Here is a 26423-nt window from a genome sequence, read left to right on the forward strand (position 1 = left end):
CAGTCGTATTTGAGTGCTCATTTCTCCCCATTCTTAACAATACTGGACTTTATGGATTTTTAAAATCTTTGCCAATCTAAAATCTTAGGAAAGATAATGGTTTTCAATTTGAATTTCCACCATTAATGATGTAGATTGTCTTTTTATACATTAAGTGGTATTTCTAGCTCTTCTTCTGAGAATCGTCTATTCATACTCATTACACATAATTTTTTCTTTAGTGTAAAACAGAGCATGCACATAGAAGAGTATATAATGTCTGTGCAGAGTTTAAAGCATACTACTAAAGTGAACAACTGTGAACCCACCAGCAAGCATAAGCAACAGAAATGACTTGTTCCTCTGGAGTTCCTGTGTGCCTCTCTTCAGATGCACCTGCCTCCTCCCCCCACGCTTCAGAGGTACCCACTTAACTACATTTTCTGTGCGATCAGTCCCTTGCTGTTTTTTATAGTATTCCAACAAGTGTATGAATCCTCAAACATATATTATTTGGTTTTGCCTTTTAAAAAAAGTTTTATACAAATAGAAGTATACTGTATATATTCTTTTGTGACATGTTTTCTCACTCAATATTAAAAATTTTGATATTCATATATTAATATGCATTGCTGCAGTTTGTATCTCCCATTTTTTATTTGCTTGTTGTTTTTTTTATTGATTTGTATAAACTCTTTCCATATTGTGCATATTAATTTTTGATTTCTTATATATGTTAAAAATTTATGGTGAAATTTAAGGCAACTGGTATGTTGCTTTTTAATTTTTTTAATTAATAAACTTTATTTTCTAGAGCAGTTTTAGGTTCACAGCAAAACTGAGCAGAAAGTACAGAGAGTCCCCATATACTCACCGTCCTCATGCACTTACAATCTCCCTCACTATCAACATCCTGCATCAGAGGAGCACATTTGTTAGATTCAATGAACCTACACTGACACATCATTATCACTCAAGGTCTCTAGTTTATATTAGGGTTCACTATTGGTGTTGTACATTCTATGGATTTTGACAAATGTATAATGACATGTATCCACCATTGTAGTATAGTCCAGAGTTTTCACTGCCCTAAAAATCTTTTATGCTCTGCCTTCTCCTCCCTGCTTCCCCCATTAGCCCCTTTAACCACTAATTTTTTTCACTCTCTCTCTAGTTTTGCCTTTTCCAGAATTTCATATAGTTGGAATCACACAGCATGGAGCCTTTTTCAGATTGGCTTCTTTCACTTAGTATTATGAGTTTAAGTTTCCTTTATGTCTTTTCATGACTTGATAATTCTTTTCTTTTAGGGATTGAATAATATTCCATTATCTGGATATACCACAGTTTATCTATTCACCTACTGAAGGACATCTTGGTTGCTTCCAAGTTTTGGCAATTATAAATAAAGCTGCTGGAAACATCCGTGTGCAGCTATTTGCATGGACGTAAGTTTTCAGCTCCTTTGGGTAAATACCAAAGAGCACGACTCCTGGATTGTATGGTAAGGGTATCTTTAGTTTTGTAACAAACTGTCAAACTATCTTCCAAAGTGACTGCACCATTTTGCATTCCCACTAGCAATGAATGTGAGTTCCTGTTGTTCCACATTCTTGCCAGCATTTTGCTGCCAGTGTTTTGGATGTTGGCCATTCTAATAGATGTGTAGTGGTATCTTATTTTAATTTGCAATTCCCTAACGACATATGATGTTGAACATCTTTTCATATGCTTACTCGCCATCTTTATATCTTCTTTGGTGAGGTGTCTGTTCAGGTCTTTTGCCTGTTTTTAAATTGGATGTTCATTTTCTTGTGGTTGAATTTTAAGAGTTTTTATCAGATGTGTCTTTTGCAAATATTTCCTTCCAGTCTGTGGCTTGTCTTCTCATTTTCTTAACATTGTTTTTTACAGAGCAATAGTTTTAAATTTTAATGAAGTCCAATTTACCAATTATTTCTTTCATGGATTGTGCCTTTAGTGTTTTATCTAAAAAATCATCGCCATATCCAAGGTCATCTAAATTTTCTCCTATGTTATCTTCTAGGAGTTTTATAGTTTTGCATTTTAGACTTAGGTCTGTGATCCATTTTGAGTTAATTTTTGTGAAGGGTGTAAAGTCTGCGTCTAGATTCAGTTTTTTGTTTGTAGATGTCCAGTTGTTCCAGAACCATTTGTTGAAAAGATTATTTTTGCTCCATGGTTTGCCTTTGCTCTTTTGTCAAAGATCAGTTCTATGTATTCATGCAGGTCTATTTCTGGGCTCTCTATTTTGTTCTATTGATCTATTTGTCTCTTCATTCACTAACACCACACTGTCTTGACTACTGTAGCTTTATAGTAAGTCTTGAAGTAGGGTAGTGTCAGTCCTGCAACGTTGTTCTTCTCCTTCAACACTGAATTGGTATTCTAGGTCTTCTTCCTTGTCACGTAAACTGTAGAATCAGTTTGTCAACATCCACAAAATAATTTGCTGGGATTTTGACTGGGATTGCATTTAATCTGTAGATCAAGTTGGGAAGGACTGCCATCTTGACAATATTGAGTTTCCCTATTCATGAATATGGAGTCTCTCTCCATTTATTTAGTTCTTTGATTGCTTTCATCAGAGTCTTGTAGATTTCCTTATATAGATGTTGTACGTATTTTGTTAGATTTATAACTAAATATTTCATTTTTGGGGGTGCTATATAAATAGTAATGTGTTTTAATGTCAAATTCCACTTGTTCATTGCTGGTATATAGGAAAGTGATTGACTTTTGTACATTAACTTTGTATCCTGCACCTTTGTTACAATCGCTTGTTAGTTCCAGGAGTTTTGTGTGTGTGTGCCAGTTTTGGATTTTCTACATAGACAATTATGCCACCAGTGAACAAAGTGAGTAGTTTTTTTTTTTTAAAGATTGGCCCTGAGCTAACATCTATTGCCAATCTTTTTTTTTCTTCTTCTCCCCAAAGTCCCCCAGTACATAGTTGTATATTCTAGTTGTAGGTCCTTCCAGTTGAGCTATGTGGGACACCACCTCAATATGGCTTGATGAGCAGTGCTAGGTCCATGCCCAAGATCCAAACCGGTGAAACCCTGGGCAGCCAAAGCAGAGCACAGGAACTTAACCACTTGGCCACATGGCCGGCCCCACAAAGAGAGTTTTATTTCTTCCTTCCCAATCTGTATAACTTTTATTTCCTTTTCTTGTCTTATTGCATTATCTAGGACTTCCAGAATGATGTTGAAACGTGGTGGTGAGAGGGGACATCTTTGCTTTGTTCCTGGACTTAGTAGGAAAGCTTTGAGCTTCTCACCATTAAGTATGACAGTAGCTGTAGGATTTTGGTAGATGTTCTTTATCAAGTTGAGAAAGTTCTCCTCTATTCTTAGTTTGCTGAGAGTTTATACACGAATGGGCATTGGATTTTGTCAAATGCCTTTTCTGCATCTATTGATATGATCATGTGATTTTTCTTCTTTAGCTTGTTGATGTGATAGATTACATTAATTGATTTTTGAATATCAAACCAGTTTTGCATGCCTAGGATAAATCCCAGATGGTCATGGTATATAATTCTTTTCATATTATAAATTGTTGAATTCAATTTGCTAATATCTTGTTGAAGATTTTTACATCTATGTTGATGATAGATATTGGTCTATAGTTTTCTTGTAACGTCTTTGTCTTATTTTGGTATTATGGTAACGTTGGCCTCATAGAATAAGTTAGGAAGAATTCCCTCTTCTATTTTCTAGAAGAGATTGTACAGAATTGGTATAATTTCTTCCTTAAATGTTTGGTAAAATTCACCAGTGAACCCATCTGTGCATGGCACTTTCTGTTTTGGAGGGTTATTAATTATTGACTTGATTTATTTAATAGATATAGGCCTAGTGAGATTGTCTATTTCTTCTTGCCTGAGTTTTTGCAGATTTGGTGTTTTAAGGAATTGTTCTGTTTCATCTAGGTTATCATATTTGTGGGCATGGAGTTGTTTATAATATTCTTTTATTATCTGTTTAATGTCCACAATACCTGCAGTGATGTCCTCTCTTTATGATATTATTAATTTGTGTCTTCTCTGTTTTTCTTAGTTAGCCTGGCTAATGGCTTATTGATTTTATTGATCTTTTTAAAAGAACAACTTTTGGTTTTGTTGTTCTCTTTTGATTTCCTGTTTTGAATTCCATTGATTTTTCCTCTAATTTTTATTTCTTTCTTTTGCTTACTTTGGATTTAACATACTCTTGCTTTTCTAGTTTCCTAAGGTGGAAGGTTAGATTATTGATTTTAGATCTTTCTTCTTTTCTAACATATACTTTCAATGCTACAAATTTCCCTCTAAGCACTGCTTTCACTGCATCCCCCAAATTTTGATAAGTTCTATTTTCATTTTCATTTGGTTCAAAATATCTTTAACTTTTTTTTGAGATTTCTTGTTTGACCTATGTGTTATTTAGAAGTGTGCTGTTTAATCTCCAAGTACTTTGGAATTTTCCAGCTTTCTGCTATTGATTTCTAGTTTAATTCCACGGTGGTCTGAGAATAAGGATTGTGTGATTTCTATTCATTTAAGTTCATTAAGGTGTCTTTTATGACCTCAAATATGGTCTATATTGGTGAATGTTCCATGTGAGCTTGAAATGAAAATGTATTCTACTGCTGTTGGATGAATAAGTCTATAGATGTCAATTATATCCAGTTGATTGATGGTGCTGTTGAATTCAACTACATCCTTACTGATTTTCTCTCTGCTGGATCTGTCCATTTCTGATAGAAGGGCATTAAGGTCTCTAATTATAACAGAGGATTCGCCTATTTCTCCTTGCATTTCTATCAGTTTTGCCTCACTTATTTTGAATCCCCGTTGTTAGGCACATACACATTAAAGATTATTATGTCTTCTCAGAGAAATGACTCCTTTATCATCATACAATATCCTTTTTTATCTCTAATAACTTTCCCTGTTCTGAAGTCTGCTCTTTCTAAAATTAATATAACTACTCCCCCTTTCTTTTGATTAGTTTAAACATGGTATATCTTTCTCCATCTTTTTAATTTTAATCATATGTGTCTTTATATTTAACATGTGTTTCTTGCAGACAACATATAGCTATGTCTTGTTTGTAGGTCCATACTGACGATCTCCATTTGTTGAGTGGTGTATTTAGACCCTTGACATTCAAGGTGATTATTGATATAGGTGGATTAATCTCCACCATATTTGTTACCATTTTCTATTTGTTGCCCTTGTTCTGTTCCTATTTTTGTCCTCTACACTTTTTCTGCCATCTGTGGTTTTAATTGAGCATTTTATATGATTCTATTTTCTCTCTTTCCTTAACATATCAATTATACTTCTTTTTAAACTATTTTTAGTGTTTTTTCTAGAATTTGCAACATAAATTTCCAACTAATTCAAATCCACTTTCAAACAACACTATACTGCTTCACAGTATAGTAGTTGGTATAGTGCAAGTGCCTTATAATAACAAAATATTCTTAATTCTTCTCTCCTGTCCCTTATATCATTGGCTGTCATTCATTTCATACATACATAAGCAAACATAAATAAATATACACATACACATATGTACGTAAGCATATACAATTGAGTACATTGTTGCTATTTAATTTTGAACAAACTGTTATCTGTTAGATCAAATATGAATAGGAAAAATAAAAGTTTTTATTTTACCTTCACTTATTCATTCTCTGATGGTCTTTCTTTCTTTATGTAGATTCAAGTTTCTGACTTATACCATTTTCCTTCTCTCTGAAGAACTTTTTTAAAACATTTCTTGCAAGGCAGGTTATTGAAAACAAATCTGCTTGTCTGAAAAAGTCTTTATTTTTTTGTCTGTCTGAGGAATTCTTTTCTCCTTCAGTTTTGAAGGGTAATTTCACAGGGTATAGAATTCTAGGTTCATAGTTTTTTCCTCTCAAGACTTTACTTTATTCCCCTCTCTTCTTGCTTGCTTGGTTTCTTAGAAGTCAGATAGAATTCTTATCTTTGCTTCTCTATAGGTAAAATTTTTTCCTCTGGCTTCTTTCAAGATTTTTACTTTATCTTTGATTTTCTGAAGTTTGAACATGATATGCCTGGGTGTAGTTTCTTTTAGCATTTATCCTGCTTGATGTTCTCTGAGCTTCCTGGATCTGTGGTTTGGTGTCTGACATTAATTTTGGGAAAATTCCCAGTCATTATTGCTTCAAATATTACTTCTGTTCCTTTCTCTGATTCTTCTCTTTCAGTATCCCCTTTATGTGGTATATCTTTTGTACCTGTCCCACAGTTCTTGGATAGTCTATTCTAGGATTTTTTTCCCAGCATTTTTCTGTTTGCTTTTTATTTGGATGTTTCTATCGTCATATCCTTGAGCTCAGAGATTCTTTCCTCAGCTGCATCCAGTCTACTAATGAACCCATCAAAGGCATTCTTCATCTCTATTACAGTATTTTTGATCTTTAGCATTTCTTTTTGTTTTTTTAACATTATTGAGGTAGAATTTACATACAATAAACTGAACATATTTTAAGTGCACAATTTAATAAGTTTTGGCATATGTATACACCCATGAAACCATAAACACAATAAAGATACCGATCATCCATTACTCCCAAAAGTTGCCTTGTGTCTGTTTGTAATCCTTCCCTCCCCACCTCTTTTTGTATTCCCACTCCCATCCTCAGGTAACCACTTTGCATGTGTAGAATTTTATATAAATGGTATTGTACACTATGCTGTTTTAGGGTTTTTTGGTGAGGAAGATTGGCCCTGAGCTAACATCTGTGCCAATGTTCCTCTATTTTGTATGTGGGATGCCACCACAGTGTGGCTTGAGGAGTGGTGTGTAGGTCTGCACCTGGGATCTGAACCCGTGTACCCCAGGCCACTGAAGCGAGGCACACGCATGCCACTGGGCCAGCCCCTGTTCTGGGTTTTTTAATAATGCATTTTGGGTTAATTTTTTATTTTGGGTCAAAGTTCATAATTATTTTGATATTCACTCATTTTATTAAGTGTATCAATAGTTCGGACCTTTTTATACCTAAGTAGTATCCCATTTTATGGATATACCAGTTTGTTTATCCATTTACCTACTGATGGACATTTGTGTTGTTTCCAGTTTTTGGTTAGCACAAATAATGCTGCTATGAATATCTGGGTACACATCTTTGTAGCGACATACACTTTCATTTCTTGTGGGACACTCTCTAGCTATGGAATGGCTGGAGTATATGGCGGGTAGATATTTTACTTTTTAAGAAACCCACAAACTGTTTTCCAAAGCGGTTGTACCATTTTACATTCCTAAAAAAGAAGAGTATGAGAATTCCGGTTGCTCCACATTCTTGTCAACACTTGATATGGTCTGTCTTTTTAATTTTAGCCATTTTAATAGGTCTGTGGTAGTATGTCATTGTTGTCTTAGTTTGCAATTCCCTATTGACTAATGGCATTGAACATATTTTTCAAGTGCTTATTTGTCACTTATATATCTTCTTTGATGAAGTATCTGCTTAAATCTTTGGTTTATTAGATTTTCTTATGATTAAATTTTGAGAGTTCCTTCTCTATTATGGATACAACTTCTTTATAACATATATGATTTGCAAATATTTTCTCTCAGGCTATGACTTATCTTTTCATTCTCTTCATAGTGTCTTCCAAAGGGCAGGTGTTTTTACTTTTGTTTATGTCTATTCTATTAGTTTTTTCTTTTGTGGATCATGCTTTTGGTGTCTTATCTAAGACATCTTTGTCTAATCCAAGGTCATCAAGATTTTCTGTTATTGTCTAGAAGTTTTAGGTTTTAAATTTAGGTCTACATTGTATTTTAAGCAATTTTTTTTTGGACTGAAGTTCATTTTTTGCAAACAGATACCCAAATGTTCCAATACCATTTGTTGAAAAGACTATTCTTTCTCCACTGAAATGCATCTTTGTAAAAGGTCAGTTGTCCTTATATGAGTGGATCTATTTCTGGACTCCCTATTACATTCTATTGATTTATTTACCTGTCTTGTCTTTATATCAGTGTCACACAATGTAGCTTTATAGTAAGTCTTGAAATAGGTTAATGTTAGTCCTTCAGCTTTATTCTTCTCTTCTTGCATTCTCTTTGGTTCTTTCTTAGAATTTCCTTCTCTCTGCTTACCTTATCCAACTGTTCTTGCATGTTGTTTCCTTTTTCCATTAAAGCTCACAGCAAGTTAATGATAGTTTTTAAAAAATTCCTGGTCTGATAATTCCAACATTTCTGCCATATCTGACTCTGGTTCTGATGCTTGTTTAGTCTTTTCAAACTGTGTTTTTTTTCTTTTTGTATGCCTTGTAATTTTTTGTTGAAAAGTGGACAGTATGTACTGTGTAAAAGGAACTGCAGTAAATAGCTATTTAGTAATGTGGTAGCAAGGTGTGGGGGGAGCGGAAGCTTTCCGTAGTGTTGTGATTAGGTCTCCGTCTTGGTGAGCTTGCGCCCTTGAACTGTAACCTCTACCAGTGCTTCTCAGCTGTTCTCTGCCCACCTCAACCCACTCAGGAGATGGTTGGAGTGAGGTATTTCCCTTCCCCCACATGGAAGGTTAGAGAGAGCTGGAGTTGGGTATTTCCCTTCCCCCAGGTAGGTTAGGCTCTGATGAAACCCCAGCTGTTTAGGCTCTGGTAAAGTAGTTTCTCCTGAGGGCAGTGCTTGTTAAGAAGTATAGAATGCTCTGGCATATTTCAAAATGGTTCCTGTATTAGTCAGAGTTTTCCAGAGAAACAGAACTAATAGGATATATAGAGATGTATAGAAAGAGATTTATTATGAGGGATTGGCTCATATGATTATGGAGGCTGAGAAGTCTCACAGTCTGCTGTCTGTAAACTAAGGGGCTCAGGAAAGCCGATGGTATAGTTCCAGTCCAAACTGGAAGACCTGAGAACCAGGGGAGCCAATGGAGAAAGTCCTAGTCCAGGTTCGAAGGCCGGAGAACCAGGGGTCTACGGTGTTAGTCCTGGTCTGCGTGTGAAGGTCCGAGAACCAGGATTGCAGAATCTGAGGGAGGAGAAGATGAACATCTCCACTCAGCAGAGAGCAAGTTCATCCTTCCTCTGCCTTTTTGTTCTATTCAGGGCCTCAATAAAATGGATGACGCCCACCTACTTTGGTGAGGGTGATCATCTTTACTCAGTTTACCAATTCAAGTGCGAATCTCTTCTGGAAACACCCTCACAGACACACCCAGAAATCACGTTTTACCAGCTCCTGGACATTCCTTGGCCCAGTCAAGGTGACATATAAAATTAACCATCACCAGTCCTTTTCCTGTACCCCTGTCGGGAGCACAAGGGGATTTTGCTCTAATATTCACTTTGAGAACCTGGAGGTAAAACACACCAAAGTGTGAAGAAGCCCCTATGACTAGGTTCCCCTGAAGTTTCTAACTCTCAGAGTCATCCACACTGAGCCTCCAGCAATTTGTCAATTGCAGTTTAGATTTTTCCCACCCAGGCGCTGGTTCCCAGGAGGTTTCTGTTCGTGGGTTTCTGCTCTGGTAAATTGTGATTCTCTGTATCCGCCTATCTGTCTCTGCAATTTTGGGGGCAGCAGTTAGCCCAATGACCTCATTTCTCTCATGGATCTAAGAAGAGTCATTGATTTTTCAGTTTGTTCAACTTTTTACTTGTTAGGACTTTGTGGCAACTTCTAAGCTCTTCATACACAAGACCGGAAATTACAAGTCCTTGCCTTTCCATTTTGTTCAGGTTTTTTTTTTTTTTTTTTGGTGGCTATAACAAAGTTTAAAATTTTTAAGTAATCAAATCTATCAGTCCTTTTCCTCATGGCTCTTCAGATTTGTCACACTGAAAAGATTATTATAATAGTCAATATCTTCTTGTATTTTTATGTTAATTTTTATTCATCTAGAATTCATTTTTGCTGAAGTTGAGAGGTTAGGATCTAACTTAATTTTTTCCAGGTGGATAATCTGATTTTCCTAACACAAATATAAATACAAATGGTAGAAATACAAACTAGTATACAATCTCTTGGAAGGCAATTTGGCAATTATCTATCAAAATTACAAATGCACAAACTATGTGATCAGCAATTATACTTCCATGATTCTAGTACACGGATATACTTGCACGTACACAAAATGACACATATACATGGTTATTCGCAACAGTTGTAAAACAAGATTAGAAACAACTTTCAAGTCCATCAATAGCAATTTACTAAATGAATCATGGTACAACCATACAATAGAAATTATGTAGCTGCTTTAAAGAAATTAGGAACTATCACATTGGCAAAGGAAGAAAGGCAAGGCACAGAATGACGTGTAAAGGTAGTACCATTTGTGTTGGGAAAGGAAAAAACAAAGAATATATACCTTATTGTGTAGGCATAAATTATCTCTGGAGGGATACATAGCGAACTGGAAACACCAGTTACTTTCAAAGATGGAACTGGGTAGCTCAAGGATAGATGGTGAGGGAGAATTTTCACCCCCTCCGTATATTCCCTTTTGTACCATGTGCTTATTTAAAAAATAAATAGGGGCCGGCCCGGTGGGCAGCGGTTAAGTTTGCACATTCCACTTCGGCGGCCTGTAGTTCGGGTCCCGGCTGTGGACATGGCACTGCTTGGCACGCCATGCTGTGGTAGGCGTCCCACATATGAAAAGTAGAGGAAGATGGGCATGGATGTTAGCTCAGGGCCAGTCTTTCTCAGCAAAAAGAGAACGGGCAGCAGTTAGCTCAAGGCTCATCTTCCTCAAAAAAAATAAAAAAATAAAAAAATAAAAAAAAATAAAAAGGCCCAACTTAGATATCACCTCTAAAACAAAATAAAACAAAAATAATGGGAGTTTATTAAAAGAAAAAAATGTTTTAAATATAAATAACCTGAGTACTGGGTACACGGGTATTAGTCATGTTATTAGTATTTTTCAATTAAAAAAAGATAATTGAAGAATATTCATAAGGTACTAACAAAGTAGGTGGCAGGATTATGGTTATTTTTTCTTCTTTTCAATATTTTCGATTTTTCCTACAATGAACACATACTATTTCTGTGATAAGAAAATAAGATTTTTTAATATTAAAATTTAAAAATAAGTTGAAACCCAGAAAAAAATCACCATGTGGGATTAAAAATAAGCTGAAACCCAGAAAAAAATCACTATGTGGGAATAAGGAATGTTGAATGCTCTCTGCAGATCATAAAAAACGTTCATTATTAGAATAAACATAGAAAGAATTACAGACTAGAGGATTTAAAAACAATATTGGTAAAAATGGAAGAAGAATCTCCTCCTTCTTCTACTTCCTAATTCATGTGACCCCCCACACAAACAGCTTTGATCAGTGGTTGGTCCCAGAAAATTCCTAGACAACTATTCAAGTCTAGGGTAACTCATGTTATTGTAAGGGGGTAAAGTGAAATCCTGAAGACGTGTTAGTTCACATTAACATTTATAAAGTCAACAGAGTGCTTTTTTAGAAGGGTGGGGAGGGTAGAGGATGCCGTCAGTCAAAAACACAGGATGTGTTAAGAGTGTTATGTTTGCAAAAGTCTGGGAATCATTCTTGTCATCAAGCCTGCATTCACCTGCACAGGTGAAAAGACGAAATTTCTCAGAACGATATTCCAGCAAATAAGGCAAGTCAATTTTCTATGGGGATAGATATATTATCTATTTAGGCAACTAGTATTCACAATCAGGTTTTTTTAAGTTCTTTATGTGTCAAGTAATGTGCAAAAATACCTTTGCTTGAGAGGAATTTGCAGGTGTTCAAAGTACAATTGGCCCAAGGAGTTTATGCTCATCACGACCTCCTCTTCAGACACCAAGTCTACCTTGAATGGGTTTGCCGTAATATGACACTTCAGATCTCCTTTGCCATCTGCCAACACCAGACTGCCTGAGTCCCCTGAGCATGAAGTCAGCCTAGAAAACAAAGCAGGAAGAGAAAAACAAATTGTTATCGGTTTACATGGCTCAATGTGATTCTCAATTCAAATTAATGAATTAGTAAATCAATACTCATGCGACATAGCAGACATAGATAAGGCAGTGGAGAGCCATGATTGAGAGCACGAGCTTTGGTGTCAGAGAGGCTGTACTGAACACAGCTCTACCATGCACTAGAGGTATAACTTTGGACAAGTTAATCCATCTTTCCTCATCTGTAAAATGGAAACAATAAAAGCAAGAACAAAAAGACCTTTTTGAGAGAATTAAATGAGATCATGTAAAACACTTGGCACAGTGCCTGGCACATAATAATCACTCAATAAATATTAGCTGTCATCACCATTATTACCTTGGTTTGGACAGTCTAGTAACACTTTAGTGCATAGAATCTAAATACTTTGCTTTTCTTTCTCATTCCAACCATAAACTCAGAAACTGAGGAAGTAACACAGACTGGGTGACTGACCCACTGAATCCACAGTGAGCTGTAACCAAGTCAAACTTTTATCTATGTATCACCTGACTCCTATCAGTCCCCAGTTTGGCAGGTAAACTTAGGATGTTTTGAATCCCCAGGAATTATGTAAGCTCAGAGGCAGCACCTAAATTCTCTCAAAGGTCTAGATATTTCTTTCTCTGGTGTATAGTCACCCTGGTAAAAGGTCACAGGCCTCTTTAAGGAAGGTTAGGAGGGAGAGTTTATGTTCTTATTACGTCCTTACAAAGTCCTTCTCCATGGATTCTAGGCCTCCCCCCTCAAGCCAGATGCTCGGGTTCTAGAAACTAACTCTGTCTGGAGTTGTTTGAGAGGTTATGTCTCACTGTTCATCAAACCTAAGTACAGTTCTTTTGATTATTCCATCATGTAAGACTTTAGTCCATCTATTTCAGTCTAATGGACCCCTTGACACCTTGTCTGCTGCCCTGAGGGTTAAACCATTTTGACTGTCACACAGGCCTCGCTGCATGTTATGGAAACATGTCCACCTTCTCTCTAACAGCTAAATGCTGCTACTTTGACTCTGCCACCTGGAGCTTCATGGCCTCCCCTGAAATCAGGGAGCCCATTTTAATGTAATCATTTCCCACTATTATCTCTAGCTCACAAAAGACATTCACTCACTAACAATGCTTTCCAAGTGTTCCCTCACCAATGTATTTCTCAATGAAGGGAGCGTTTTCTGGATCCTCTGGGAGAACAGAATTGGGGACTAGATGAACTGGTTGCACATGATATGTCCACTCCAACATACTTATCTCCCGAAGTCTTTGGATCATTTTTTCCGTACTGTGCCAAGAAATTTCTAGTATCTCAGCTTCATTCAGCAGAGTCCATAGCTGTGTACAGGCTATAGTTGACCAACCCAAGCAAGCAACTAAAATCACTCCCAGCTGTCCAAGCTAGCATATCAAATCCAGATTCTCTGGTACATGTACTCGTGCCAATAAACTTAGCACAATCCGAAAACTATGTTCCTTCCTTCCAGTCTAGGAACTTGTCAAAATTAATTTCCATGCATATTTACCAGGTTTTTGCCAATATAAAATCTCACAATTCTTTAGGTGTGTAAGCTTCTCCTCCTGAGTTTGACTGTACTTGGCTCCCCAGGCATGCTGGGCTCTGACTCTGAGAGTGGGTCTAGAGGCAGTGAAGAGTGGTACGGGGGAGGCGCAAGGACCACTGGAATCCCCTTGCATGGTATATCTTAGGGGAGGTCAACACAGGGTGTCCAAGCAAGGTAGGATCAGCTTTATCAGACAGAGGAGGAGGAGCTGCCTCTGCTGGAATGGGGGGCTCAGTGGAATTCTGAGGTTTGGGTACTTGGTTATCCAAATCTTTTCAAATGTTACTATTCAATTTTAAAGGGTCCTACCTTTTCCCAGTTAATACCCTAAATTCATAGACCTGATGAGGCTGTGAATTCACCTTATGTTCTAATTCAGCACACCACAGAATCAAACTCTGGATATGATTTTCAGCTACAAGGATTCTGCAGCTACAACAGATATGAGAGACTTTTAAGATTGTCGTAGAAACCTATTAAGGTTCTGACAAGGCCTTGAGCTAAGAATTTAAGGCCCTGAGACTGCTGTTTTCTTTAAGTTCTTCAGTGAGGTTAATAGCAGCCAGGCCACCTCAGAGTTTTGAATTCTGTATGACAGTTGTGCTATGCTATGGCCCCACCACTTGGTCTGCCAGAGCCATGCTTTCAATAGACACTTTATTTCAGTTGCCCACAGGTAGTAATTTCAACAACTTTGTCATGGAATGCCATGGTTTATTACTAGTTGTATTAGTTTGCTAGTGCTGCCATAACAAAGTACTACAAATTGGGTGGTTTTAACAATGGAAATTTATTTTCTCACAATTCTGGAGGCTGGAAGTCCAAGATCAAAGTGTCAGCAGGTTTGGTTTCTTCTGAGGCCTCTCTCCTTGGCTTTCAGATGGCCATCTTCTTGCCATGTCCTCACATGGTCATCCTTCTGTCTGTGTTATCTGTGTCCGAATCTCCTCCTCTTATAGGATACCAGTCATACTGGATTGGAACCCCCTCTAAGAACCCCATTTTAACTTAATTACCTCTTCAAAGGCCCTATTTCTAAATACAGTCACATTCTGAGGTACAGAGAGTTAGGGCTTCAACATATGTATTTGGGGGGCTGGACACAATTCAGCCCATAACACTAATATCTCATCCTCTAATGATAACCAGGTCCTCAATCCCTTAAATCCAACTAGATCAGCTAACCAACCTCATATTTCCATCCTTGAGGGTCTGTTGTTTATACCTACTTCTGATACCAATGACTGTTATCAATCAAGACTCAACTGTAGATAACAGACACAACTGTGGCTATTTTAAGCAGAGAGTAAATGACTTAACATGGGGGAATTAGGAGCTTACAACATCATGGGAAAGGCTGAGGTACAGGTTCCTGGCTGGGCATCCAGTAAAGACCCCGAGAACAATACTGCATTACGTAGGGCCAACAGAACTTCTCTCAGCAAGAATCAGGAAGTTGGGTAATCAGAAGTCACGATGGCAACTGCTGGGCTCCAGGATTATGCCACCTTAGCTGCAACCCAGAGATCAGGAAATGACTGCCCTAACGAATATGGCTCTAGAGCCGTTCTACAGCTGCCAAATCCACACCAGTAAAATGAGAAACTCAGTTCCAAAAACAAGATATCTGGAAGTGCGTCTGACTGGCGGAACCTGAATTACATCAGAAACTAGCTACATGGGAGTCTGGAAAATGAAGAAATGTAGTTTTTAGCTTTCTAGATACTGCAGCAGCCAAAGGCCCTCTAGAAAGAGGTTGGAACAGAAGCAGAACTAACATACCGTATTTACTACACAAAGCTAATATCACCCTGACCCCAAAACATGGCAAAGACAGCACAGAAAAAAACCCGACACACTAATTTTACTTACGAACACATATGTAAAAACGTTAAAGGATCTACTCATTTGCCAAACTGTAAAGCCTTGAGAAGTCTTTTTAAAATTTCTGCTTCCTAAGTTCTTGGCATATAGTGGCTCAATGAATAGATGTATTTTAAATTTATGACGGTTCTACCACAATTAATTAATTTCTTCTTATAATCTATTGACTTCTTACTAGATTTTCAGGGAAAAAAGAATCTACATAACACTATGATAATAATGTAGTGAAAATTAAAGCATCTGGCATGGTTTTATGTTCCCTTAGTGAAATAATATGAAAAAATAACAGAAATCAACAGACAGAATCATTTGAAATATCACTGGAAAGTGTGCTGAGAACTGATGACAGTTCTGCAGGTGTATGAAAAACGCTTTAATCCCCAAAGATTTTTTTTCACCTAGACACTGATTATTAATTTATCTCTGACTCTAAGTCAAATTACATGTTAGACTTCTGAGACTACCTTTAATTAAAAGTGAGTCTAACTGTATAAATTACTGTAAGCATGGGAGTTTGGCTAGTGTATCAGATCTCTGGAGCCCTGATGCTAATCTGAGTGAGTAAATTAAATAGCTCTCCTTCTACTTGCTCCCAAAGTCTGGTTGATAAACCATTTTCTTTGTGAGAAGGAGAGCAAGGACCAAAATCTCTGCCTTTCTTCATTAATACATGCTGATGAGTCATGTGGTAGATGAAGAGAAAACAGAATGGGTAATAGACAAAATACATAAATTTATTCCCAAATAACTGAAAACTAACTCTGCAAATGATTGTAGCTTTGAACAGTCAAAACACAAGGAGCATACAAAATCTCATACTCAAGGTATGATAAAAGAACATATCGAGTGTGCATCCAAGATACTTTGTTTCTTGCCTTACCTTACAGTGCTTAGCTTGCTTGTGAGGACATCAGGAACTTCATATCTGGGTTTCAGGGGAGTTTCTTCATTGATTTTAAGCCTGAAGATATTTCCCTCTATACCATAAACTTCAGCCAAGAGAGGAGCCTGGGAATGGACACATGAGGTTAGTTTCAATGGGTTACTGTAGTGATGCTCAGTTCTACAGTCAAATTACAATAATTAGAAAACTATGTTTAAATTATTATAGGCCCAGCAAACTGGAGAACAATGGCAAACGTGAAGGAAAAAGCTTCTCTGTCTATGTATGTAGTTGCTTGGCTATACCTGTAGCAGAGAGAAGAAACACCTTCTATATGTTCTATGGCTGGGCAAACTTATATAACTGTGCAGATCAGGACCGTCAAGAGTGAAAGGGTCTCTATTAATAATTACACTGGATGACAGGCATAAACTGAAACTGCTCTTGAAAAATTGGAACACATGGCCATTAACTACAGATATGTTAAGAATAAGAGTTTGGTGTTAAAACCAAAGTAATTGGATTCGGGCTGAATGAAAGATGAAGGGTAACAAGCCACATAATAGAAAAGAATAGAGAGTAAAATGGGAGCATTGGAGTTCTCTAGATGAATGATGCTTGCCGCGTTAAAACAAAGCACTTCCTGCACACCTGGGAAGAAGGCCTGGGGAACTTTCTCAAGAGATTGGGATATTCTTAGCTTTCTCAAGAGGCTGGGGAATTTAGGTAAAATTCTACCGACAATGGGAGATGGAAGCAATGTAGAATTATAAAGAGAATACAGAATTTTAAAAAACCCCACAAAACAACAACAAACCCCAAGAGAGTAGAAATGGCTGGATTTAGGTTGCAAAATGAGGCTTCTAGATCAGAAAAAGAGAGGGCAGTGTTTTTCAACTGGTGTGCCATGCCATAGTGGTCGATCACTGAACGTCATGCCAAATTCTGGTTACAATTGGGTACATGTACTGTTACCATAATGTCTGTTAAATGAAAGGCTAAGCTGGGTAAACTGTGCGACACAGTGTAGAATGGGCACAATGTGGTGCAAGCAAAAATGACATTACTGGAACTTTGCCTCTTGGGAATATAGGAAAGTAGTCAAGGCACTTGAACAGTGACATCACACTGATGAGTGACAAGGTAAACAGTGCAATGGCTGTGGCTGCTTTTACAGATATTCTTAAGACAGGATTGTTATATAGTAGTGAGCATACTGTAACTGTTTTTTTCCCAGCTTTATCGCAATATAATTGACACATAACATTGCGTAAGTTTAAGGTATACAACATGTTGATTTGACACACTTAGATATTGTGAAATGATTAGCACGATAGCACCAGCTAACACCTGCATCACATCACATAATTACCATTTCCTTTTTGTGATGAGAACATTTAAGAACTACTCTCTTAGCAATTTTCATGTATATAAAAGAATATTATTAACTATAATCACTATACTGTGTTTGGTAGATCCTCAGAACTTATACATTTTATAGCTGGAAATTTGTACTCTTCGACCAATCTCTCCCTTTCCCCCCACCCCCAATCATACTGTAATTATTGCATACATGTTCTTTTGTATATTTGAATTACTTCGTGTGCCATCAGAATTCTAAGATTTGAAAATGCGTCCAAATACAAATAAAACTGAAATCCTGTTAGATTATGTATTGTCTCCTAAATTACACACATATTTCCATTGCCCTCTCAAATTCAATTCAACTAACATTTATTTGGCATCTAGTACTGAGATGTGCTGTGAAAAGGATGACTAAACTCTTAGAGAAACAGCAATTTAGAAAACACAAAGCATACATAGTAAACATATATTTTGTAAGAGCTGAGGTAGAAGGACAAGGACAGTGCTGAGAAAGAACAAGGAAGGGGGATATTAATGGTGACTCTAAGGAGAAGGGTTCTGGGATGTCACTCCGGAGAGTGGAGCTCGAGCAGGGCCTTCAGGAATTCGTAGACAAAAACGGGAAAGAAACTCCTAAGTAGAGGAAATAAAGGTTGTCTGTCTATATGATCAACAAATTGCATCTAGTTTATGCACTCAGAGATCCTCCTATTTTTAGTAAAATAGCTTTCTGTTTTTTTAAAAACCAAACCCTGGTCTGAATGTTCTGCTCTTGAGGCTGTAGTCCAGGAAAGAATCCTGATTGTGTGAGAGGAGGTAACAATAACCCTGCTTTGACCATAAGGACCTAATGCAACCAAACCAACAAATCAGAACCAAAGCCCCACTTCTTTTATCTAAAAGATTAAGAATTTCTAAATATTCCTGTTCTTCTCTAGGGACCTGTTTGGACTTTTATGAAAAAATAATATACAGATAAATTACCGAATCTCTTCCTCCTATTAGTGATGATTGGAAATGACAATGAAAAAATGCATGAAGAAGATACGTCACAGAAGTCAGACTGTTTAAATTAAGAGTTACTCAGTGTTAATACTTAGATAATAGTTCAGTTACTCAAATTGCAGCAAAATGGATTTATGTAAAATAAGTGAAGAAACGCATAACTAAACATTTTTAGTTTAGGTCAGGCAGCATGGGTTTTGCTCCCTTAGAAATATTTAAGATGTGTAAATGTCTACCTACACAGAGAAGAGGAGATAAATCTTCAGAGAAAGGAATACATTTTAGAGGTTCCTTTTAGTACTACAAGTGTCTCCTTGGTTTTTCATAAACTTTATTCAGGGCTCACTTCTCATAGCCTGGGAAAGAGTATTAATTCCTTTTCCTATCTTATTTCTCCCATACTCAATAAAAACCTCGTAGTTTGTCATCCGTAAGTCTAGTTTTTTTGGCCCCACAGGCAAAAATATCAGACAGGTTGTAAAAAATCATGGTGGTAGAGACAGCTTCGTCTAGGTATTCAAGGAGTGGATTGATTACAATTATATTAAAACAAAATTTTTCTTCACCCAGAACTGGGAACCACAACTAGTAGAGACTGTGAGTTAACGAACAGCCCAGAACACAGATTTAAACAGCAGCGGGTATTAAGAAGGGGAATTATGACCCCAAGCAACTTCTCCTTTATGGGTAGATCTTGCTTTTCCTCTGGAACCAGGTCTCTTCACTATACTGTAAGGAACAGTTAACAGAAAAGGCCTAGATGAGTGAGCAACAACCTCTCCCAGCTGTTGATCAAGACCTCCCAGGATTCAGAGAGCGATCTGAGAGTTCGCTAAATTGCCGTAGGGCACTTATTGCCCCCTCCACAGTTGCAGGCAGTTGGTCTACTGTAAGAACTGATTCTCTAAGGAGAACGTTGGCAACTTCACCCTGGGCATTAGGCCCTTCCCCAAGGACCATTAGCCTGTCCAGGTGTGCTTCTGATTGTTTGGCCAGTTCCCAAATTAGCTGCCTGTTCCTGGCCATTTCTGCAGAAACAGTCCCGGCTAACAAGTGGTAGCGGTGTCTCATCTGCTGAGGAGATGGCTGGTTGGGCAAAGTCCCATTTTCAGCAGGCTTAGATGAAGAGGCAAGGGATAACTTCATGGAGGTGCTGAGAGATAGCCCTACATCCTTGGAGAAACTGCTAGAAGTGTCGTCTCTGTTGAAAACTTGCAAACAGGCTGCAAAAGAAAGTAAACAAGTTACCAAATGGTCATCCAGGCAGGAGAAAGCCTCAAAATTAGCAATATAAAGTAGGTCAAAGACATGGGTCTGTCCCAGATAGCCTCGCTAGCAGGATTTTTTAGCTAGACTCAGAAGACAGCATAAAGTTTCCTGCTGTCATGTCACAAGACTAGATCTTCTGTTTCTCAATCAGGTCAAATTTTCACTGGGTAAAATATTGATAATAGTAGGAAAAAACAGTTCTAAAAAAGCAGTCAACAATTTACTGATAACTCCTTTCGTTTTAGATTTTCTTCTGGAAGCTTCTTTATCAATATCTACCTGATTATTTTGTCATCAGCTATAGGAAGATACTACACTGAGACCCTCTGTGAGAAAAATTAAGCATTTGAATCTGCAACCGGCTTTTCTTCAAAGCCAAGATGTCCTGACCTAGAGAGAATACACAGAGCAACACTTCAGCCTGCTTTGTAACATTACTGTGTCCCAGGAACATCATGTTTGCTATAGACTGAATCCCACCCCCCATTCACATGCTGAAGTCCTAACCCTCAATATGATGGTATTTGGAGATGGGGTCTTTGGGAGGTGATTAGGTTTAGATGAGGTCATGAGGGTGCGGTCATCACGGGATTAGTGCCCTCTCTATTAGTTGGCTCTCTCTCCATTATGTGAGGAAACACGAAGAAGGTGGCAATCACAAGCCAGGAAGAGGGTCCTCACCAGACACCTCACCTTGATCTTGGAGTTCCCAGACTCCAGAACTGTGAGAAATAAACAGCTGTTGTTTAAGATACCCAGTCTATGATATTTTGTTTTGGCAGCCTGATTTAAGACAATGTTGAATAAAGGATGGGTCTGTTTCCTGGTTGTTTATTAAGGGTAGATTGGGGGAAGGGGATTGAGAAGAAGGATTTCAAAAATTGACAAGAGATCTTGACAGCAAAGTTACTGCTTTGAGAGTTTTAACGGTGTGGGGGGCAGGCAGGCGCTAAGAGTGCTGGGTTTGTCAGAATCTGCCAAATCAGCGCTGCCTGAGAACTGCAGCTGTGAGCTGAATATGATCCTCTTACACTTTTGGCTCTGTCTCTCTGAACCTGAAATAAAAAGCTATCATTCTGAATAAGCGGATGCATGCAGCTTGTTTTAAATATCCAGACCACACCCATACCATATTCTAATGTGAAACCTCCCCTGAAATACCCATCTCATCCCAGAAACACCTCTAATGGATACAAGGTTCAGGCAATTTTAGAGATTACTGTCTGGATCCTTGTTGTCCCTATCGGTCTGACAGAAGGCATAAAACCTTAAGTCCCTATTAGTCATCTCAACTCCAAGTGACAAGGAGGACACTAAATCAGCGTTCAGCCCAGAATGTCAGGGTGACCTCCCAAAACATATACATTTGCATGTGTATGCCTGAGATTAGAGCATGCAGATTCCCCAAGCAGCCCTCATGTTTCCAATACCTGAACGTGAACTCTGTTCCAAGGGGTCCTCAAAGTTCTCAGTCTTGGAAGCCATGTTGCTGATATCCCAGATAACTTGCCCTTGATTGTTGGGCTCCTCAGCTCCCTTCTGAACCATGTGCTGTCTTGTGCTGAGATCCTGTGGGTCCTCCTGGACTGTGGATTCTCTTTCTTTGAAGGTATCCAGATCTGGTGGGCTCTGGTTCTGATATCTGACCTGAACAGCATTGTCCCTCACATTTTCAGGATCCAAAGAGACATGTGGGTAGTGAAGTCTTGTAAAAGGCCATGTGGGGATCCACCACTAACTGCACTGGTATCAAGCCATGTTAGGAATTTGCATTTTGGCTCACATTGGTATTTAGGGTGCTTTTGCTTCATTTCCTTTGCTTCAGCATGTGTCTTCACGACAGAGGATTGTTCGGTGCTCAACATGCTGAGCCCTCTCCAAGGATGGAAAAGGATTCTTGCCCTGCCATGGGACAGCTAAAACTCTCTCGGCTTAGAGACATTGGAGACAGGAAGTAAAATGAGCAAATGAGAGGAAAAATGAGACAAGAAGATAACTGATAGCCGGTGGCAGGCCTAATGACTCCTGGAAGCTCTCTGGTGGACTCCTTGAATTTCCTGGAGCCAACTGCTTCTGCTGACCCTGAATATAGGGTTTTGCTGGGTGTCAGGCTACTAGACCACATGCACATAGCAGGAGGCTCTCCAGGAAGGAAGTCAGTGCTGCCTCATGTTTTCCCATGAACGGCTATCAAACTAGGCTACACAAGGATGTATAGTATGGGAGACTTGGATCAGCAGTAGAGAACCTATGACTTTGGGGTACCATGAGCTGAGAACTCAAAGGTGTGAAAGATGCCAAGCAAGGGGGCAAATTCCTCCAGAAAAAATGGATGGTATAAAAGCAGCACTAGGTTTCAGAGAAAGGCTAACCATCCCGTCTGTGTAGTTAAGAGAGATGAACTAAGTGCACTGCCACCATAACGACATCCTTAAGTAACCAGAAATTGGGGACAGGGATAGAGAACACAGAACTGTTGATATGATTCTAGCCTCTATTTTGAATTCAGGCAAGAAGCTGTGTTAGAAGATTCCACATCTACTACATGGCTAAAATTTCTAAAACTTCAGAAGGTAGCCTCCTTACTGTGCAATTGCTCCTCCTGTTTGTGAAGAAAGTTGGGACCCTTTGCTGAGTTAAAGGCCTCACAAATGTTACAGAGAACCTCCTGACGCCGTGGGGCAGTTTTTGTTCTGTCTTCTCTGAGGAGATTCCTCAGTGCGGCACTATAGGGCAAGAGCTATGGCAGTCAAAGGGAGGGCTCACAGCTTTGCTGTGAAAGTGGGGATTTCTTCTCAGTCTGCTTCTCAGAACTGGGATTTGTTAGTGAGTTGGCGGTTACTAGCTAAGCTGTTAGGGGACCTAGACCGCATGGTTTTAACAGTGCCATTTAGTTACACGAATTACCAATGTAGCCAGATTGGTCTGGGAGGCCTCAGAAGCTATGACGTCTTTAGAAGACGGGGGGAGGATCTGGGAGTGAGGGTCAGGTTGGGAGCATCAGGTACTTGTGCATGGCCACACTTCCTAGCCCAGCCCATAGAGCACCTCTTCTATGACTGGCCCACCTATGTGGCCCATGTGAAGCAGTGTGGTGACTTGACAGATAAGAAAAAGTACTTAGGATATACTGCTCTAATCCTTTCAGTATGTAGTAACTATGGTGACCTGCTGGTGAAGCAGCTCGGGAGATGGAACATTTGTGACGTAGGTTTTCAACTGCATAGTCCCTCACTCCCCTGGCCCACCCACATTTTGAGCTTTGGACATCCACTGAATCCGTACCCTGCTCAGGCTGCATGCTCAACTGCACGTTGTGTAATAGTGATAGAAAGAGCATGGGTGCTTGATAGAGGCAACAGATGCAGGTGAAAATTCTCATTACTAGCTATGTCACTCTGAGCAAGCGACTTTCTAGACTTCAATTTCCTTATCTGAAAATCTGTACTATCCGAAAATAGTGCAATATACCTCTTAGTTGTATTATGAAGACTTATTGAAAGGAAATAACATTCGTAAAACTTCTAGGAAAGCATCTGATACACAGGCAATCTAGAAGTTGACGTTCATATTACTTTTGAAGTAGGTAGTATTAGTGTAGATAGGAAAAAGATAACACGACTTCTCTAAGAGAGTCTATTTTTGAAGCATACATAGTTTTAATTAGCCTTTCTGGAAATTTTCTTCATTCAACCCAAATAAATATAGAAACAAACAATTCTCTGTAGAAAATACTTCTGTCCCACCTTCGTCGCTTCATTGATGATTTGGAATCTAGTGCTGTCTCTGTCCGCTGTGACCGAGTCCAGTAATGCCCGATACATGGACTTCCTGGAGAGCTGCTGTTTCTGACGCCTAGAGAGATGGAGCACACAAGTGCCTGAGAATTAATTGTCACTGTCGGCATCCAACAGACTATAGTACCAGGTGGAAGTCATTAAAATTCATTATGATAGTAAGTGAATCGGCACAGACAGTATTAGCTGTTCGACATAACACTGCTCAAGGATGGCATTTTGTCCCCTTTATTGAGAAGGTGGGGCAGTTTACACAGATGACATTAATTAGCTTGCTAATTCCCCTCTCTCTTTCCATGAAATGTGTACTTTAATAGAAACTCACTAAATTCTAGTGGAAATCCAATATCATCTAGTGGTTTAACAAGGTGACCAGGAGTTCACTATAGAATTCCCTCTCAGGTACCTGTCCAGAATTAAAATGATTTTCTCCCTCTAAAGCAGTGTGAATAAATTAGAAAGTTATGATACATGATACATTATTTGGTGATTTCAGTTCTGGCATTCTATAAAGGTAAATACTCAAAAGAAAAGATTTTAAAGAAATCTATTTTGAGGCTCTGGGGAAACAGGTAATCTTATACAGTAGTGCTGGGAGCACAAAAGGGTATAATGCCTATGGAAGAATATCTGGTAATAGTTAAAATTTCAAATGCATTTACTCTTTGACCCAGTAATCCTGCTTCTGGATCTACCATTCTATAAACACATTTGCATATGTAGGAAATAACACAGGTATAGCTTTTCATTGTGGCAATGATCTTATAGTAAAAGATGAAAAACAACCCAGTGTCTAGCAATAAGAGAGAGATTGAATAGATTACAGTACATCTACCCAATAGAATACTATACAGCCGTAAAAAGAGAGGACAATCTCCAGATTGGTGTAAGAAAGGCAGTGATGTAAGAATATATGTATTTACAAAAAGAAATACTGGAAGGATAAATAAGAAATTAATAAATCTGGTTACTTACAGGGACAAGATGTGGAATGAGGTGGAAGGGGAGAGGAATGGGAGTAACACTTTTCAATGTATATCTTTTCATATTATTTGATTTTTGAAACATGTAAAAGCAGTATCCATTCAAAGACATACAAGTTTAATATAGTTTAAAAACACTTTTAAAATAAAATACCAGTTCACTGGCAAATTTAAATAATACAGTAGTATGCGTATAAAATTAAAGGTGAATGTGTCCTGTCTGATGAATTTCTTAATCATTGAATTTCTTAATTGACCCTTTCTTTAGAAAGCCTATCAGTTCTCAAAATTTAATAAACATCAATTTTGAAATATTGTCAGAAATGTTTTGATCTAGGTAACACATTTCCTTTCTTTACCTGTAGAAAGCAATGTTGCTGCAGTCTTTGAAAATGTTTTTATCCACAGCTTCATCTTCAACACTAGATAAAAAGACATTTTAAGAAACTTATTTTACACAGGGTTTGTGAGTCCAATTTTTCATCTTCTCTAACTATAGTATGAACATGGAAAATAAACCTCTGCAATGCAAAATTGTGTCACAGCCCTAACATAACACGATAGCGTGTATGCTGCAGAATAACATCCTTTTGTAAATCACCCAAGGTAAACAACAAAACATCAAGTTCTGAGATTATGCTGAAAGCAATGGAAAAAGAGCATTGTCACTTATGAGGAAGGGTTCCTTTAAAACAATGCCTGAAGGCTAGGAGGACACCAATAAAATCTGAAGGAGCAAAAACACACCAAAAAACTCCAAACCAAACAAACAAAAACAACTCACCCACCTATTTATTAAATATTTTCATAATATTCTTACTGGATGTGCTGGGCTATGAGGAAGATATGAAGGACTTTGTCTGAGCTTTCCGCGAAAGCCTAACCAACACTCACAAATCAACCTGACAAATGCTTTAATAGAGGTACGTGCAAGGCACCGGAATAAGAATAGAAAATACATGTAGAAGGAAAATCTTTTCCTTTTTTTTTTTGTGCTGCAGAAGATTAGCCATGAGCTAACATCTGTTGCCAATCTTCCTCCTTTTTTTGCTTGAGGAAGATCAGCCCTGAGCTAACATCTGTGCTAGTCTCCCTCCACTTTATACGTGGACCACTGCTATAGCATGGCTGACGAGTGGCATAGGTCCATGCCTGGGATCTGAACCCGCAAACCTGGGAGGCCGAAGCAGAGGGTGCAGAACCTAACCACTACACCATGGGGCTGGCCTATCTTTTGCTTATTTATTTATTTATTTTGGTGAGGAAGATTGGCCCTGAGCTAACATCTGTACCAAACTTCCTCTGTTTTGTACGTGGGATGCCACCACAGCATGGCTTGATGAGCAGTGCATAGGTCCACGCCTGGGATTTGAACCTGTGAACCCCGGGGTGCCTAAGTGGAGTGTGTGAACTTAAACACCATGCCACTGGGCAGGCCCCCCATCTTCTTCTTAAGATGATGCTGACGATCTAGGAGCCAGCGTTTTTTAAAACCAAGTTTCCAGAAGAGCAGTTCTTGGACTAGAATGTGATCAAGACGTATGTATATTGCTACTTGAGTATATATACTTAAATTAGCCTCCATATGATTCAAACAACCATAGGCTATAAGGGGGAAAAAACCACACTGGCCTTCACGCAGAGGTGTCCTGAATACAGCTGTAGTCAGCATGTCCACGATTATATAGGAAGCTATGATTGAACACAAATTTCAAAATATTATGAAAAC

The 26423-nt window shown here is 38.3% G+C and overlaps 1 protein-coding gene across 7 annotated transcripts in view; it reads right to left on the minus strand.

Annotated features, from left to right (window-relative positions):
• GANC (glucosidase alpha, neutral C) overlaps positions 1–26423 on the minus strand; it is a 74552-nt gene that overhangs the window by 46778 nt on the left and 1351 nt on the right. For 5 of the 7 annotated variants that reach the window (XR_011529318.1, XR_011529322.1, XM_008518596.2 and 2 more), the window contains exons 2-5: positions 25054–25116; positions 23661–23769; positions 16273–16400; positions 11734–11916 (exon numbers count right to left, since the gene is read on the minus strand). Coding sequence is in view for 5 of the 7 variants with exons in the window: in XM_008518596.2 (XP_008516818.2) it covers positions 11734–11916; positions 16273–16400; positions 23661–23769; positions 25054–25116 (483 nt within the window). In the remaining 2 variants the exon portion in view is untranslated. Of the gene's footprint in view, positions 1–11733; positions 11917–16272; positions 16401–19298; positions 19869–21344; positions 21562–23660; positions 23770–25053; positions 25117–26423 lie in introns of those variants that run through there. The other 2 variants (XM_070583108.1, XM_070583117.1) reach the window with 2 other exon arrangements.

This window comes from Equus przewalskii, chromosome 1, assembly GCF_037783145.1.
Source record: "Equus przewalskii isolate Varuska chromosome 1, EquPr2, whole genome shotgun sequence".
NCBI classification, from domain to species: domain Eukaryota; kingdom Metazoa; phylum Chordata; class Mammalia; order Perissodactyla; family Equidae; genus Equus; species Equus przewalskii.